The 20,044-nt window shown below is 33.1% G+C and overlaps 1 protein-coding gene across 1 annotated transcript in view; it reads right to left on the bottom strand.

Moving 5' to 3' along the window:
• LRP1B (LDL receptor related protein 1B) overlaps positions 1 to 20,044 on the bottom strand; it is a 1,616,178-nt gene that overhangs the window by 157,612 nt on the left and 1,438,522 nt on the right. The window contains exons 68-71 of the mRNA XM_067742376.1: positions 14,263 to 14,379; positions 7,530 to 7,636; positions 1,849 to 1,978; positions 74 to 180 (exon numbers count right to left, since the gene is read on the bottom strand). Coding sequence (XP_067598477.1) covers positions 74 to 180; positions 1,849 to 1,978; positions 7,530 to 7,636; positions 14,263 to 14,379 — 461 coding nt within the window. The remainder of the gene's footprint in view (positions 1 to 73; positions 181 to 1,848; positions 1,979 to 7,529; positions 7,637 to 14,262; positions 14,380 to 20,044) is intronic.

Here is a 20,044-nt window from a genome sequence, read left to right as displayed (position 1 = left end):
GTTTTTTACTATATTTGCTTTCTCAAACCTAATTCATGTAATTCAGAGATTTTAACCAAAAAATAGATTTTACCTCATCTGAACCATCAGCACAATCATATTCTCCGTTACATTTCAAAGATGCTGAAATACATCCTCCACTGGCACATATATATTCACTTGATGAGCAAGTAGGAGAAGCTGAATATAAAGTTGAAATTTAGATTTAGTGAACAGAATGAATGGTTGATAGATAAAAGCATATATAAGCATATAAAAATTATACATAGTAATGAAAACAGTTTAGATTATTTGAGCTATATTCAACATCTGATATTAAATATTGACTTAAGATGTGCTTTACAATATTATTGCATTGTATTAAATATACCTCATGATGTAATAGCCTGTTCAATAAGTATTCAACTCACTAGACTAAAGAAAGAAAGGGAAAGAAAAAAACCCTCTATAACCTCCATCTTTCTGATTTGTGAAGAGTTAAATGTATTTTTTTTACAATTTTCAATTAATTTATTTAAAAGACAAAAGCCTCAAATTATTTTTAAAACTGTAATAGGATTTAGTGACCTTTGGGAATGTTAATTCATAATGTGCATTGTATAAAGCTAAAAGTAGAAATCTTGGCATGGTCTCATAGACCCCATGATATCTATTTGGCTGTTTTGATATAAATGTCATATTTACATAAGTTTTAAGAAGTTTTTTTTTTTGGTTTGGGGTTTTAAATATGAATATATGTATGATTAACAGAGTCTGTAGAATTCGAAGTATTTCTTTATGATATGGAAAATTTTTTTTAAAAGTGGATAAATAAGTTACTACCAATACCCAATTTAATTAATTGACATAATAACGATGAGGCCTTTCTTTGTCTATGTGCTTGAGTTTGCTAAGTTTGTATTCAAACCTCTGGGGTTCTTGGCCTTATATTAGACTACTAGGTAGCCAAATGTACTTACATAATGACTTTGTGGTCTAAATTACTTAGTCCAGGAATGCTAAAAAGCTTTTCCCTTGGGATTTAATTTCTTTTAATTGGCAGTGTTTGCCTAGGGATCTGTATTAATAAGGAGTCTGGGAATATGTCTGGATTCATTAAGAAAAAAGATGTGATCAATTAGCAACATGGACCATGGGCATGGTACTGGGACAATGGCAATGTGTGTGCCAGGTATCTGCAATTCTGACCTAGTCTCTCAAAGTAACCATGAAAGTGCTTATAACCATAGACATAGATTACAAACTGATTTTTTTCCCTAGTATTTTTTTCCTGTAGAATATTGTTATTAAAATTCCTAAGTATAAAAGTTAATTTAATGAGTATATTTAAAGTCATGTTTAAGGAATAGAAATGTATAAATTGGGTTTTTCTTCCTATACTCTGGTTTTGCTTCTTAATTTTATTTTTATTTTGGACCATGATACAAATAGAAATAATAGACATCCTTTTTCTCAGTTGGTATCACATTGAAACTATTATATTCTGTTTTATAACCTTAATTTCCAGAATTGAAACCTGACTTTTATTATACTTACAGTTTCAACATATTTCATGTTGCTGTCTTGGAAAAACAACTCCAAATAGTGTAGAAAAACATAGAGACCAGAAAACCAAATTTTGGGGAGTAATGCTTGGATCTTGAAATAATAACAATCTTACCCGCCAAAACACTTTCAAAACATATGAAGGGCACACCAATTAATTTGTCTACAGATATTTCAGATTATTTCTTAAAAACAGTAAATATGTGCATTATTTGCCACTGTTTTATGCATATCATTGCTTAAAGTTAAATTCTAACCAAGTTAAAATACTAGTTAAATGAAATACGGCCTCAAGAATTTTACCTGGCTCACAGTTTTTCTCATCTTCTCCATATTTACAGTCTTCATGGCCATCGCATTTCCATTTTGCTGATATACACTGACCATTGGAACACTGGAACTGATCTTTGGAACAACTTGTTTCACAATTTCTCTGTCAAAAACAACACATACATAATTAAAATTAATTTTTTAGACAAATGTCTTCAAATCCAAAAAAGACACATACAAGAAACTCAGATGGTCACATTTAAACTTGTGACTATATAACATTATAATCCTTTTCCACTTTCATTTGTCTCTTAGTCATAATAAAACAGAAATGTAAAAAGAACATAAATCCCATGGCTTTATCAACTAATTAAATTGCTCCGAGTGGCTCATTCTCCAATAGACAGTTATAGGGTAATGTAATTTTAATAAGTGTAAGTGACGATGAAGATTGTAGGGAAATAAAAGGGCTAAAAAATATTTCTAAGCAAGTACAGCTGGTTCCTTGGGAGTGGGGTGGAAGGATGAATGTGAAACAACTAAGAATCCTAAGGCAATTCTGTCTTGCCTTGGCAAAACTTCCCCTAATGTTCTTTCTTTCCTCTTATTCCCATTTTTGTTCCCTCTGTACCTGTTCTTTTACAGTTTGGCTGCTGGTCATATTCTTTTTCCACTCTCCTGACATTTCTTCCTGTAGAACTGTGAAATGAACTGTCACAATTGGTATTTTCTGCTAGCTCGCATACAGATTTTATTTGGAAGTCAAATAAGATAGTAGTGATACCTTTGGGGGCCTTTCAGTTCTTTATGTGAGATCAATGAAAGGGATCCACTAGAAATTTACTTTCCTTGAGTCTGATCGCTCTGGTTGAAATGGGAGGCTGCAGTGAAATATCTTGCTGGGATGATGTTTTCCTGCCGTTTAGCAATTTCTACTGTTGCCAAAATCTATTTGTCTGCTCCTTTCACAAAAGGTGCAGCACTCTCACAGCTTGTGAAACTCCCAGTGAATGAAGTATATCAAACTATTACTCCCTGCTTCTTCCCAGTTTCATCCCATGTAAGAAAGAAGAGTTTATTTTCTAAATTCCTATAGTTTTCTCTTTGCTGATGGCAGTTTAGACTGCCTGCTATATAACTGATTTTCTTCTTTCCTTCTTTTCTTCTTCCCTTCTTCTCCCAAGTATTGAAAATTTACCATTTACTAGAGTTTCTTAAGTAATAATGCAAAGAAAACTAAGATTATTCCCCGTATTTGATAAATTCTAATAGAAGACCAGCACCTAAACCAACAATTGCAATAAAATATACTGTCAAGATAAATGAATATGCTTTAAACATATGAATTCTTAAAGGTTTCACAAAAGGCTTCACAGAAGAAGTTTAAACAGAAATGGAACTAAGAAAAGAATTTTCATGTGTGAGGAGAATTAGAAATGTGCTGTATCTGAGGGGTAAGTTATGTAATGGTGCATGACATTGGAGAAATAGCCCATGCACTGGTCATGAGAAAGTAATTTTATATATTTTGTTCATCATCTTCCTCTTCCATGCCCAGTACTATGCCTGGGACACATTCAATAAGTAAGCATTCAATAAAAACTGCTGAATAAATGGTTGAATGAATGAAGTAGCAAATGTAGAAAATCAGGAATATAAATTAACATTTTATGTAATTCAGGTCCACTAGGATAGGGATAATGTTTGTCTATGAATCAAGTGTCTAATATATGTGTTGATTATAACTGCTCAGTATATACTTATAGAATTAATTAATGTTTATCTCAGCAATAAGGCTAATTCAAGTAAAAGAGTTCAGTAACCAGTAACACTGGTCTATTTGTATTGACAATAACACAGAAGGTAATACTTCCAGACACTTTTTCTATCATCAGAAGATTTTGATTTATAATAGATTACAGTATAGTGGATGCAGTGTGTCTGTGTTTATATTTGTGGGGTATTTAATTATCTTAGACATTTAAAAACATACAGAAAAATAGAGAGAATAATAAGACCCATGTGCTCATTATGCATATTTAACAATTATCCACACTTGGCTATTCATGTTTCATAATCCTCTCCCCCAATTTATTTATATTCTGAACTTTAACATAACAACGATAGCTTCAGAAAATTAACAGTATCATGGAATTAACAAAAATTTCTTAAAGTTATTCCCAAACCACATTAAAAAGTTTCTTATTTTCTTAACTATATAAAAATACGGTTTGGTAAAAGAAGGATGTAAAAGATGTCTATACACTGAGTTTGATTTGAGTTTCTTTTAATGTGTAACTATTTTCCATTCCCCTACTTTTTTTAAATGCCATTTACTACTTGAAGGAACCAGGTCATTTGCTCTATAGAATGTCCCACATTCTGATTTTGGCTGAGTGAATCCTAAGAATGCTGATAGCTTAGCAACCTCCAAAGTAACAACTGAGCTTTTATTTGTTTAAGTATTATTATGAACTCATGTATTTTTGTACATTTATTGTATTTCAATATATTACAGTCATTTGTTTTTTCTTTCTGATGCTCAAATTGTCCTTTTTGTCAGTGGAAAGCCCTGCAATTTTGCTCCTATGTACTCTGGACACTATCCCAATAGCCTTGTTTTCTGGCTTGACAAGATGTTAGTGGCTCATTTTGTCAATTGCCTTTCTCAGACCTAGAATTAAACATTTCTTAAAGGGGTTTTGATTCTGTTAATTGGAAAATGTATTTAGAGGTCATGATGTGAATGTTAGAGATAGTCTTTAAGGCTGTGATGTCATTGGTTTTAGGATTTTTCAGTGGCAGAGCTAAGAATATATATTTTAAAAAGGAGAAAAATAGGGCTTCCCTGGTGGCGCAGTGGTTGAGAGTCCGCCTGCCGATGCAGGGGACATGGGTTCGTGCCCCGGTCCGGGAAGATCCCACATGCCATGGAGCGGCTGGGCCCGTGAGCCATGGCCGCTGAGCCTGCGCGTCTGGAGCCTGTGCTCTGCAATGGGAGAGGCCACAACGGTGAGAGGCCCACGTACCAAAAAAATAAAAAATAAAAAATAAAAAATAAATAAAAAGGAGAAAAATAAATCAAGATCTCAAACTGATACTTTTGAATTTAATTACAGGACTTTTATTTACTTTCATTGTTTCTATATTTGTATCTCCTTTATTTTACTTAAAAATTTTGAGTGTTAATAATATTTTAAAAATTTAACATTTGAACTATCCTACTCTTAAGATATTGATATATGAAATTCAAATTAGCAAAACCAATGTTATTATTTAACAACACATCTACGAATACAGTTTAAGATTCTTTTACATTTCTTTTTGTCCTTACAGTATATTATACTGGATGCAGAGGCCATATATTATATTTTAAAGGCACTTTAAATAATTCTTCTCTGTGTTTGCCACTAACTTGATACACAATTACATTGATCCAAGTTTTTGGTTTCTTTTTTTTTTTGTTTTGGCTGGAAATTAACAAACGAATTCAGTTAACATTCATACAAAATTAATCCTCACAATTTTCTTTTGTTCCTAATATGAGAATATCCTGTATGTAATTATGCTTTCTAGCCATTTGTTCAGCTCACCTTTTTATTTGTTTGTTTGTTTGCTTTTCTTGTCAATGAAACCTGTCAAGCTAGATTTTAGAAAGGAAATAGAAATCAGCTGCCCATAGTGTTAGCCACTTCCTTACATATAGACTATACTAAATGTCTGTAAATGTAGAGAAAGACCACCTTTCAGAGAGTTAATTTAATTCCCTAGGGACATTATCATAAAAATGTCCAGATAATGGAGATATATTCATTCAGCCATCAGAGAACTATGCCCATGTACTTATGGCATGACAGAAACGGCATAGATAAGGATGTCTACTTTCATGCGAATAAGATTTTGAAAAAGAAGTGTTTGATTTTGTCTACGTATGTTGGACATCTAGTGAACAACATGCAAGATGAAATCACAAGCCTTAAGCAATATATCCCCACCTCTTGATGTTTCACAATTACACGGTGCTGATGGAACACGTCTTTTTTTTTTTTTTTTTTTTTTTTTTTTGTGGTACACGGGCCCCTCACTGCTGTGGCCTCTCCCGTTGCGGAGCACATGCTCCAGATGCGCAGGCCCAGCAGCCATGGCCCACGGGCCCAGGCGCTCCGCGGCACGTGGGATCCTCCCAGACCGGGGCACGAACCCGTGTCCCCTGCATCGGCAGGTGGACTCCCAACCACTGCGCCACCAGGAAAGCCCCATGGAGCACATTTTTTTAAAGAAAACAAAAACAAAACATTTTAATGATATGGATGAATTTATGTGAAATATATTTTCCTCACTGGAAAACATTTAATACAATTTTTGAGTAAATAGATACTAAGGAAATATGTAGCTGAGCAATGTAAGACTTGAACTTCCCTGTGCATTTTTAAAAATTTCATTTTGACTTGTTTTGTAAATAGCCCCATGAATAGAAATAGTATTTTTCATCTTCTCCTAAGTGACCTTTGCAGCCTAAAGGTTTAAGTTTTCTGGACTTCAGGTGAGAAATTAAGTGCATTGGTTTCCAAAATCTAGACTCTTTTATGTGATTAGGGGAACTTTTCCAAGATAGAGAATGGAGAAGAATTGTCCAAACTTGATAAGAATACCTGAAGGCTGGGAAAGATCTAGTTAGTGTGGGCTCTATCATTAATAGAGACATGCAGTGTCTCCCAAAGAGGCGGGTAATCAGTGGATACTTAAGGAAGCTGAACCTGAAACACAGAAATCTCTAGAGCAGCAGGAGGATTCCTTCTTGCCAAGCCTACAGTCACTGGTAGGCCCTTCGTGAGGGTAGGTACATATTCGAGTCAATATCGTCTAGTGAGGTCTAGGGAGTCACTGTGTACCAGGAGGAGCCATGGTGGCCACTGAGCTCCAGAGACCTCATTTTTCCTTCATCTCTGACTGGACTTGATTACACAAGTGCTATGTTCCTGATAGTAACACGAGAAATCATTAACAGAGAAAATCACTATTTTCTCATAGTAATCACAGTGATTATTACTGTGTGTCATGTATTATTTTTAAATCATCATGGAGTGATTAATATCTGTAACACGAATACACAGATGCATGAGTAATGAATTGCGTGAAGTTTTATAAATGTTAGCACAATCTAGGATTACAGAATTATCCAGAGAAATTCTAAACTTTTTCCCTTAACTGTGTGTATGTAGAGCTTATTATAAATGGATTGTGATTCATCATCTAAGCTAAGCTAAACCTGCGGTTTCATAAAAATTGATGACCCATATCTAAGTCTATAAGACTATATGTACTGAAGAAAGAGACTGGGGAGAAGAAACTGTTTAAAATGCATAAAAATATTAGTCCTGACTCTAAATACTGCAGCAAATTTATGAACAAATTCACAGATGGCAAGGGCATCAGCTGTAGGGAATAGGGTTTCCAAACATCTTATTCCCAACCCAACCATTCACCACTTGAGGTAAAAGAGACTATAAAATTAACTGTCAATAGTAGCACAAGAGCTTTTCCCTGTGCTGGATGTGTGTAGCACGGTGCTTAGATATAACACTTATCTCAGTGTGTCAGGAGCAAAATGCATTCAGAGCTGTCCTTGTCACACTCCTTGAAATGAATAATAATTACAAATGCGAGTTTAAGGAACTGCTTTATTTTTTGTTTGATTTTGCAAAGATGCCTACCTCATCAGAGCCATCTGCACAATCAAAATCTCCATCACACCAAAACCTTGAAGAAACACAGTCCCCATTGGCACAGAGAAAATCTTTCACTGTACAGGTTTGTGGCTCTGGGGACAGAAAAATAGCACAGGGTTATTCTCTTATATGCAACTTCATTCTAAAATTTATATGACATACAACATGAGGTAGCATTAAGAAAATAAAGGTTAGCCAAGCAGAACCAATAAATTGTTTAGAAAAAATGTTTCATGAAGGATCTATGGTACATAATATAATGATTTTTCAAATTTATTTTTAAAGTCATGAATAGAAAGTGGCATTATAGAAACAAATTGAAAAAAAGACAAAAGACAAATAGTCTACTGTTTAATAAAAATGCAGCAGGAAAGTAAATTAAAAGGCATAAAAATCTACACATTAAAACAAAACAACAATTTTTTCCAGTTGAAATTCTAAGTCATTTTATGTATTTACTTAAAGCAAGTAAGACATTTTGTTACTCCCTGTGGGTACCCAGGGCTGTTTATTTACTGAAGATTCTAGAATTTGGTTCTTGACTTTTTATTATGTATTCTAATGACTTTCTAATTCTTCAATTTTGTCCCCAGAAAATCCAGAGTTCCTAGAACTAAATTATACATGGGGGTATTACTGGACAGGACTGGGTGGGTAAGGATTGAAGAGGCAGGAGGAGACTCTTTTTTGAAAATTGCCTCTTTATTTATGCAATTGTTTGCTTATGCCCTACATAATTTACCTGCCATTTTAGATAATTTCCCAATTTAATTTAATTATGCTTCACCATATTCCACATAGGACATAAGCCAAATATTGTGACTTGCTATTTGGCTTCATTCCTATGTGGAATATGTTTCATCTGGACAATGAAGTAGGATTGCAGAAATTTGTTCCTGCAAGTAATCAATTCGACTGCTGGGCATCATCTATTGTTTGGTTTTGTTTCTCCAAAGAGAACTGATATCTGGTATGATGAGAGAACCCCTTCTTGTTTTCCCCCAGTCATTAACTGTATTTACAGCTGTCTCACACACAATAATATTCTTGTTCGGATGAAAGAGAAATAGGTAACTGAAATTAAATTTAAGGAATATTCATATGAAGCATAATTTTCTACATAAAGATTGTGCATAATTCAGCCTGTATTTGAATATTACTCTACACAATCACTAGGTTTCTAGCGAAAACATCTTGAATGTTTGCTATCATGAAGACTCCTACATTTCTATATAAAGACCCCGTCTGAGAACACTGGAAGAGTTGTGAAACGTGGAATATGTATCAGAGCTTTTTGCTCTGCTCTGGGACTTTAAAATGTGAACTTCAGACTATGAATAAGATAAGATGCTTATCAATAGCATGATAAGGGGGGACCCCCCCCTCATTTTTCAATACTCCTTTGTTTAGACAGCGTGACAAGAACAGTTTCTCTTTTTGACTTTGCACTATATTTACACATACTACATTTTAATTTTAAAAACAACTTTATTAATACTAATATTACTAATTATAACAATAATAAAAATTACCAGCTACTGATTTCTTGTTTGTTGTTAGGCACTAGGTGAAGTTAATGCCAAGTACTTGAATTAGCTTGTAAGTTAATATTTACAACTCTGTAAGGTAGGTGCTATCGTTGGATTCTTTTTTAGATGAGTAAATTGAGGCACAGAGAGGATAAGAAATTTACTCCAAATCACCCAGCAGGCAAAAGAGCTAGTATTGAACTTGAACCTAGACAACCTGATACCAGGGCCTATACTTTTACTGCTAGGCCATATCATTGCCTCCTATACCACTGAAGAAGTAATAAGTGCTCACCTATTTCAGGAATTGACATTAGAGCCCTGAAAAGTCAAGTTAATTGTCCAAGGCACATGTTTGGCAATGTCTATTTCACTTTACAATAATAATAAAAGAAAACCCTTTTTCTCTTTTTATCCATCCATACTGAAGCTGTTTCACCTTCCATCTATTTGCAGACACATGCAGTTTTATTCTCAGGGAAAAGAAATTATAGTAAAATAAATTAATTAATCAATGCTCAATTCATCAAACGATGGTAAATAACATTAAAATATTTTCATTAAATAATAAAGAGAGAGAGAGTACATCTAAAACATAGTATATTTAGATGTTTTAAAACAGCAGTAGAATCATTTTATTTCATGGACATGAGGGTATCCAAACAGGATAATTCTTCCTTTAATATTCTAATTTACCTTTATTCTAATTAAAAGCAAGTGTGTTTATCATGTGCTAAGCAGCAATAATTTCACAGGGTTTTACACACTGCTATGGGGAGGGCTGGATGTTACTGATGCAGGGTTATAGAAAAGTTGTATAGCTAGTAGTTCAAGGCATTTGCCCAATAGTTCCACAGAACATCTGATCTATAGAGACTTGTCTTACAATTGTTAATTATTCCTTTCCAATATGTGTGCAAAGGAACTGAAAGACTTGCTTGGAAAAGCATTTTTCAATACAAATGGAAATTCTGTATGCTTCTACCATGTTTTTAAAAAATGCCAGCAAATCTACTTCTGAATAATAATCCTGAATTATTTATACATACACAAATGACATCAAGGAATGGGGAAGCTAATCTGCTTCTAACTCTCATCTATATGCCTTAGAATTTTTTGCTACTAGTTATCTCAAAAGAAATTCTCTCTTGAGGAAAATGTAATTTTGTTATGAGAGAAGATCCTAAGTGATTGTACTCTCTAATTGTTTATCTTGCCTTTAATCTTTTCAGAATAAAGTAAAAGACCAATTTTTAGAACTTGGTGTGATAGTTGGCACTTTTCTTGTGAAAAAGAACAAAAAAATGACTATACCTGAAATCTAACCCATCTTGAAAGAAAATTTAAATGTGACATTTTCCCTAGTATTTCTAAAATGTTTTTCCCACACTAACTTGGTCTGATATTACCTATTCCCCAGATCTAAAATAGATAGGGAATCCCATACATGAATGATTAACCAGGTTTTCCATAAATCTCATTTAAACATGCTAGATTCACAGCCAAGAAGCCTTTACAGGGCATGTTTCAGAAGGCTGATTCTATAATAAGGATAAAAAATAAAGGCATAGTATAAATTGGTCACTTCCTTTGATACTAGTGAAGGCACAAACATACTGCCTCAGAATTGAAACGAACTATGAGAGCCGTCTTGCACAAAACCTAAGAAGCTATATTCAGAAAATAAAAGCAACTTTCAAAGCCACAGAGTTAGTGGCATAGCAGAAAAGCTTCCAGACTCCAATTTCTCCACTGAGTATACTATCATAAACCCTCGGTGATAAGTTCAAAAGTTATATCAATGTGGGTGTGAGCATCTGAGGAGAATTTTTAGAATACAATTAGTATAACTGACATGCTATACAAAAAATCTTTTCATATAAATTCAGTGTGAAAGTACTAGAAATTCAAATAAGGCAGATGCAGCTTGTCTTTCTACATAAACCTTGATCTAGTTGATCAAATTATTTGATACTTTAAAATCTATTGGAATGCTAGTTACTTCTTAATAATGCAAAGATATGAAATAATTTTATTTTGCACATCAATTACTTAGAAGGCATACATGCTATATATATATTTGTTGCTGATGAAAATAGTAGAGATGTCAAGATTTCTCAAATATTTCCAAACCTTTGATCCAGATTACAAAATTACTCCAATAACAATGAAATTTTCTTATTTTTAAGAGCAGAAATCACTGCTGAAGCAAAGTGTCCCTGCTGAACACTTAACAAGGGAAATGATCATCATCAGATGATGAAATGACAATGGACTAATTATCTTATGTAGATATAAAACATTAGAAAGCATATTAAACTAAAACATAGCTGGCAGTTAATTGCTCCACTGCTATTCCAGCTCTTCCCATATCTATGGCCGGAATGTTTCCAATACAATTTAAAACATTAATTCATTATATATGATTCACAAACAAAGAAGTCCAAAAGAAAACTTTAAAATACATTGCTAATATTATAAATATGTGTCAGGCACTGTGTTAGACCATGGTACATAGCCCTACTCCTTAGACCATCTCCAGATATTTAAGTAGGAACTCAGATAAATGTGATAAAGAAATAAGTGAGGCAATGGAATGCAAGCGAATGTTGTGTGATAGTATGCAGGCCTGTAAAAAAAAAAAAAAAGCATGTTGCTATTGTATAAGGCCAATTTACTATCTCTGGTATGTTTCACTACTTAATAAGAGCTAACAATAAATGACAAAATGTGCACTAAAATGCATATCGTTGACTAATAACATTTAGAAAACATAATAACATACCGCTGTCCTTTTGGGTATATTTTTGTCATCTATATATATTATAATTATATATATAAAATTGTGTGATGTATATAATATAGTCATAATTACAATATATATTATAATTATGTGTATATAATTATAATAGTTCTGTTGTAATTATATACATATTATTATAATAATTTCAATTGATAATAAGATATTGGAAATATCTTGAAAGCATTTTAATACAGCAACAGTATTTTTTCTAAGGCTGACTTCTATGGGACTAGTCTCTTGGTGTTCCCTATAGATATACTGTATTTTTTCTTCTCATTCTTCAGAGACTCAGCTTCTGTCTATGTGGAACTGGCATTTTCAATGCTTAAATCTTCCCATTTTTCTGGCCTAGTCAAGATGGTATCTTCAAACACCACTCAATGATGTAGAGCCCATGATCCTTTCTCTTACATATTCTTACATGTTTAACATGTTACCCACTCTGATACTTATCCTGTGTATGCCTTCTATTCTTCCATGTCACAACTATAATATGCTTCATTCCTGTTCACTGTCATCTCTCCTCTGCAAATTCATCAATATTACTTGTCTTAGCCACAAGCTCAGAGTGAGTAGGAACTAAAAGAGATACACACATAACTGGGTATTTTATACTGCAATGCTTGATACTGCAGTCAATTCCCTTGCTTTTTCTTAAGGGCCCTGTGGCTACAATGATTTATCACTAAGTTTCCACGGTGACAAGTGAGAGGCAATGTTCCTTCTCCTTGCTTTCTTGCATCAGAAGATGACTTTTAGGAGATGTCAGCAAAATGATATTCAGCCACTTAAGAAACCCCAGGAGACTCAGAAGTGAGCTTTCTCAACCCTTCATTCTTCTTTATTTCTCATTAAAGCAGTAACCTAACTTCTCACACAATTTAAATTACCACTTGAATAAAGAGTCTTCCAAGATGTGAGTCTCCTGTGTTGCCTTCCCACCTACCCTCTCTTGTTTTCAATATCCTTCAGTCACAGGCATTTCCTCTCAGGTATATTATTGATAACTAACACTAAATGTATCCAAAACTAAGCTAAGTAGTTATCTGTGTATTTAAGCTCTGAAATACAAATAAAATAAATTAGAAGTATAAAATAATTGTTTCTTTTTTATATTTCTCCTCTATTCTTACCACCATCACCCCATTAGATTTTTATTTTAATCACTGGACAGAATCTGAAAACATGCTATATAAAAATTGTTTTTTTAATTACTGATTAAAGGAATCTAGAACACTCTAATGACTCTCTGCAATACTCTTTACCTTTCTAAAGAGTACAATCAATTGGGAGATATCTATGTGAAGAGGGAGTAATAATAGTAATACTTTCTATATTCAAAGTATTTCATAATCATAATGATCCAGAGATTTCATAATTAATGTACCTGATACTCAAACACTATTCAGATTAAGTTCTGAAAGTTATTCAAAACATTAGTTGACATTTTGCAAACTGAACATCCAAGTGGTGTATTAAAGCTGTGACTCTACTAATCGTGTGCTTTTAAATAATATATCCCCATGCTTTAATATAACAATTCCTATTTTGTCTCCTGTATCTTGGGAAATGAATGCTCTAAGTCCAATGCATAAGAGTAGACATTATTGTTATCATAAAATCCTTTTTGGAAGTAGCAGAATGTAAATATTTAATCAATGGAATTTGATTATTATCTTACTTTGAACATGATTATATTGTCTCTTTATTTAAACAGCAGCATAAGAAAGTGCCAGTAAGAAATACATTCAGAAATTAATGCTAGAAGATAGAGATACTATCACAATTTTACATACTGTCATGCTTCTTAGAAAATAAAATTGTTGGTTAATTAATGTCTTTTAAATTTATTACATAAAAATGCAGGAGGCAGATGATGATAATAGCTTTATTCTATTTTGAGAGGAAAGCATCCTGAATACATATGGTGTTCACCACTCCAGAGAGAATAAATGATATTTCACTGAAAGATGCTCTTGGGTGAATTTGTAGTGTAAAAGGATTTGAGACAAATAAAATGAATTCCATCCATTAAAGAATGATATGTTTTGTACTGTCTCCATATCATTCAGCTCTTTGTATGAATTTGCATCAAGGGCTACCTTCATTGCATACTAATGTGTTACATTAAACCTCATGATACTTTCATACTAATTCTGATAAATGTAAGAAAATGACTCCCAGGATGAGCATTTCAGTAATTCTACCGTTTGAGATTTAGGTCAATTTAGTCTGAATATTCTTGTTCAAATGTGAATATATGTATAAAAATGTGAGCTGCAGGACAGACAGGTTCAAATTCATACCTTAACCGAACTAAAAATTGCTATCCTGCTTATTGAATACGCTGTCAAGCTTGCAACGTTCTCAAGCAAGAGTTACTTACTACAGTTTTCTTCATCTGAATTATCACTGCAGTCATTTTGGCTATCACACCACCAGTGATCTGGAATACAGTTGTTGTTTTTACACTGGAATTCATGAGGACCACAAGTCTTTTTATCTGTAATGGAAAGAACCAGAATTTGCATCGTTAACTTCCATAAAGACATCCCTCACGACGTCCTGACTGCCATGTCAAATCCAGGGGACATGATATTTCCTCAGATCTCAAGTCAGTTACTAACTGAGAGCATCCCTAGGAAAAATTGAAGGCAAGTTCTGAATAAAATTTCATTGTGAGCTAATTACAAAGTAACTGATTGGACCACCACTCAAAGTCAACACAAATCGATCAGTAAAAATAAAGATCAAAATTATCCAAAACTACCTTTCTCTTTAGGACACTCATTTCCTAAGCCACCTTCTATTTCTGATATAAAGCAGCAGCTATAAAGGAATGATTAAACTCTGGTTGTCATCTTGTCTTCCTCCCTTATAAGTTCTTACTCAAAATATACCTGTGGTCAGCTGATCTAAACTCATAGATTGTAATAGCACCTAATGTGTACAGACCTTGAAAATTCTTAAAGTGCCATTTCACTTAAACCTCTAAATAATCCCACTGAGTATCAGAAGATGTATTAACTAGCCCTTCACTTTACAAATGACAAAACAGATACTCTTAGAAGTTTAAGAACTTGATGCATTTTCACTACTTTTAAATGGCACAGCCAATATCAAAAAAGCATGCTTTGACTCCTGATTTAGTGTACTTTACAACAAACCTGTGTCCATAGGATCCAGAATCAAAATTCATGCAATAAGAATTTATGCAGAGTTTAGGTCATATATTTTTAAATTTTCATAAGAGTAATATCCAACTGTTCATAATCTACGGCAGCACTTCTTAAACTTTAATGTGTCTACATATTAATTAGTTGGGAATTTTGCTAAAATGGAGATTGTGATTGAGTAGATCTGGAATTCTAACAAGTTCTCTAAGTGACAACATCATCCTCGGTCTATGGCACACACTGAGTACCAAGGGTCAAAAGCATCAAGATGGTATAAATTCAAATACATAAAATAATAAGAGCAACAATGTCATTGCACAATTTAGGATACATTTTTCTTTCACATACTTAGATCAACTCCTTATTCTCAGCCATGTTAGAGATGGACAGTGAAGTGTTCAACGATTCAGATTAGTAAAATAAATTAACTAAAGGAGAAGATAAGCTATTTGGTGGTGCTTGCTACTCTTTACTTCAGAATGCATCTTATAAAATTCAGATTTAAATAAGATTATGAAAACAAAAGTGATTTAGGTTTAATTATGAAAATTAAGTAATGATCATATATTGAAGATCCAGCCCACCTCTTGCGTAAGCATTTTCATAAACATGATCACACTCAATCTTCAAAACATCCCTAAGAAGTACTATTACATGCATTTAAATAAATGAGAAAAATAAAGAGTTTAACTGATTTCTCCAATTTTACAATGGTCTTAAATGGCAAAGGAGGAATTTATATACAGATCCTTCTCAAGAAACATTTTGCATTTTGTAGAAATTCTCATGATAGACTTCAAATGCATTGTTCTACTAATAGGTATATATTATATATAGCCTAATATATATATATGCATATAGATAGATAGATATTAATAGATAGATAGAGAGAGAAAGAGAGAGAGAATATTTCCCTGCCTCTCTTCCATCCTGCCTGCCTACCTGCCTATCTGCTAATGATTACTCAGAACCTAATTTGTGTCACTGTGTTAGGGCTGTGTTTTGTAATATATCCTTTTTGCCTGTGTTATACCTCACTTTAGATTTAAAAATTGGTTTAAAATCTACAGAAGTTCTAATGTAGTATTATGTACATCTCAATCAAGCAATATGTTAGGATGATTGGAACTTAAATAATAAGCCTTGAAAATACGGGATTTGATACTGAAGTATTTAGATGGTTATTTCATTTTGTCAATTAAAACAAACTCCTCTGAAACTACTACTCTAGGTAACATTAGTTTTATTTATTCCTTGCCATGTGTTTCTTGCATTATTTTAGAATATTGCTTAAAATTTTTAGAATAGAAGAATATAAGAAAGGGCAGTCTGAATCAGTCAAATAGACCATTTGACTTAGTATTACAACATTGTCCCCAAGCAATTCTCCATGACTACAAAAGGTTAACAATCAGTACTAAATATCAACACAATGTGTTTTTAAGTTTTTCCCCCCTAAATCCTTGTACTTTTGTTTTCTATGTTTAAATTTTTTTTCATATTTTGTGTTTCAAAGAGACCTGCACTAATTTCTTAACAAGAGCAAGTTACAGTTCATTGCTAAGGTTTCAATTTGGGGCGTGCAGAAACAGTATGTGAAAGGTTAATTGCCTTAGGTAAGGTTACTCGAATTTTATGTTTCTAAGTTATTTAACTTTTTGATCCATGACACTGCTTATAAAAATTACAAATACAAACTATATAAACTATATAGACTTCTTCTGCATTTAAAATCTCCCTTGAGGAGAATATATATATATATACACACACACATTATATATATATACATTATATATATATATACACATTATATACATATATATATACACACATATTATATATACTTTTTTTTAGTAAGGTGTAAAACAGCAGTTCTCAAATTGGCTTCACATTAAAATCACCTAGGGAACTTTAAAAAATCCCTTTGCTTAGTCCATATCCCACATCAATAAAATCAGACTCTCTGGGGTAGAACCCACACATCAGTATTTTTATTAAAGCAAGTTGAGTGATTCCAAGGAGCAGCCAATATTGAAAATCACCGGCGCCTCCAAAACTGATTGTAGAACAGAACATATATAATCTCAAATTGTAATACTTTCGCATAATTAAAATACTCACAGTATGTAGCACTTTCTATTAATTCATATTGTTAAGCAGCATTGGAACTATGCTTTATTTCATTTTTTGATATTATAAATTTGGAGAAAAATGTAGTTTTCAAACAAGTTTGAAAACGTGTTTTCTTTGTTTAATACATTTTCATATGAATTGTAGATACTCAAGACAAATTTGATCCTCTCAGAAAGGTGGAGTGAGGGACCACCAAAACACAAAACTATATGTAATGCGTACTGCAGTACTATTGGTGCTTCTTTGTATATGCTTTGCCTATTTCTGAAAAGAAATAAAAGAATCTGGTGCTGTGATGTCTTGTAGAACAAGAACTAGGGAAGTGGACTGAGAGACAGGGGTGAAAGAGAGATTTAAGTTTCTCTTTATACTAAAAGGAATCCAAAGGAGTCCATAAACTGCTGGAATTAATAACTGAATTTGAGAAGGCCATAGGATACAACGTCAATGTATATATTTAATTATACTTCTGTATATTAGCAATAACAAAACATTAAACTTAAAGAAAAACTTTTACAATGGTATCAATAAAACAACAAATATCTAGAAATAAAACTAGTGAAATTTGTGTAAGACCTTCATACTGAAAACTATAAAAATTGCTGAGAGAAAGTGAATAAAGTCCAAGAAAATGCAGTGATATATCATGCTCATGGATTAGAAAACTCAAATTGCTATAATTTTCTCTAAATGAATATATAGAATTAATGAAACCCCTATAAAAATTCCAGCAAGTTATTTTTGAGGGAATAGGTTATCCTAATCTAATTACTTTTAAGAAATAGATTATTCTAAAATTATATTGAAATGCAAAGGATCTAGAACAATCAACTAATACTGAAAAAAGAACAAAGTTAGAGTATTTACAGTACCTTATTTCCAGTTACTATAAAGTTATAGTAATCACGAGAGTAGAGTATTAAGCAAAATGAAACCAGAAATATAAGACTACACATATAGTCAACTGATTTCAACAAAGGCTCCAAATCAGTTTAATAGGGAAAGGAAAGTCTTTTTAAGCAACTACTACTGAAACAAGTGGCTATCTATATGAAAAAGGTAAATTTCAACCTATCATACCCATACACAAAAATTAATCTGAGATGATCATAAATGTAATATAAAGCTTCTAGAATATAGGAAGATATTTTCATAATCTTGGAGTAGGCAAAGATTTCTTAGATAGAACACACAAAATAATAATAAGAGAAAAATTGGTAAATCGAACTTAACCAAAATTGAATTTTTTTATTCTTTAAAAGACATCATTGAGAAAATGAATTGGCAAATTTTTCTTCACATTCAAAAGTGAAATATTGGAAATATGGAGTTTCTGTTGTTCTTGCTAATGTTCTTTTGTAATCATCACTATCTATCTTCCAGTTCAGGAAACATGATGATTAAAGACAGTTCAGTAACATGCAATGACTTTTGTTACAAAAAAAGTGAGTAATATAGTCACAGAAACACTGAGGCAAAAAAAAACTATGAGAAGTTGAGCCTCCATCATGGTATCTCCTTGTTTCCTTGTGTTCCAGATGATAACGCTGTAGAGTCAGAAGTATGGTGTTAGAAGTGGAGTTAGAACTGGAGCACCTTCTTTTGTAGAAAAGCTTGTCTCATCTTGGGGGCAGGATAACCATCTGTTAACTATCAAAGCATAACTTCTCTCTGTAGATGTCATTATGTTCTTTCTTTAAATCAACCTTATAGTTTTTATCTCTCACTCTAAATCCCCCTCCAGGTCTCTGTTAGCATCATATGGAAATGAATACCTATATATGCTGCTCACAAATATTCTAAACCTTGTTGACTGGTCATGAATTCTGGGACAGTGATGATACAAGGAAATATATTCTCTTCCTTATGTTCTATAGTAGGTAGGATTTATTGGCACATACTTTTTGGCTGAAATGAACATAATAGATATAAAACATTATTATTGACTTTTTTTGTCCTTTTGAAACTACTATATCCACCCCTGGTGAAGCTGTTATTCATGGGCTATTGCCTCCTCTGTCACAGGGGAGGACCATATGACCCAAGGTGGCCTCATCCCCTAGACCACAATTGGTCCACAACAGTCATGTTATTGATGTTTACAAAAATATTTTACAGCTTAAACCTGATAGATGATTATTCTTCCTTAGCATTAAAGAGGTATGGAGGAGGGCAGTGCAGAGATTGTATGGTGGCTAGATGTCCTAAGGAACACAGATTTCTATCATTCTGCTCCACCATCCATCCTAACTAATGGCTACCATTTTTCTTAGTCATTTCATGGCCCAAGGTGACTACTAGTGCTTGAGTCATCACCTTGCAGGCCTGAAGGAGTAACGGCAGAAAGGCAAAAGAAGAAGTCTTTTTACTTTAAGAAAGCTCCATTAACGTATTCTTCCTGGAAGTTCCTCACAATACTTCTGCTTACATTTCAATGGTCAGAACTTAGTCATGTGACAATATCTAGCTTCAAGGGGAGATGGGAAATGTGATGACATTCTGAATAGCAATGTGTCAACAAAAGACTTAGTGCTCTGTTTCTAAGGGGAAAGTGAAAAAATGGGTATATTGATAGGCAATTTAGGAGTCTCTGTCAATACGTAAACAAGACTAAAGCAATTTGAGGTGATTTCCATGGCTGCTGAAAGAGAGAATATTTCTTTCCTTTCAAGATTGCAAGTATTATAACCTCAAGTTGCCATGGGGCATTTAAAAACCATGTAGAGAGTACCCATCTCAGAAGCCAACATAAGGAATAGTTTAGAACTGGAGAAAAAGAAGATAAGGCTCTTGTGACTCTATGTGAATACTTGGATCCAAATTGTGCCTGAAGTCAATTCCATCCACTCCTTGGAATCA

Source organism: Pseudorca crassidens, chromosome 6 (genome assembly GCF_039906515.1).
Source record: "Pseudorca crassidens isolate mPseCra1 chromosome 6, mPseCra1.hap1, whole genome shotgun sequence".
NCBI lineage: Eukaryota > Metazoa > Chordata > Mammalia > Artiodactyla > Delphinidae > Pseudorca > Pseudorca crassidens.
This window is presented reverse-complemented; position numbering and strand designations above follow the sequence as displayed.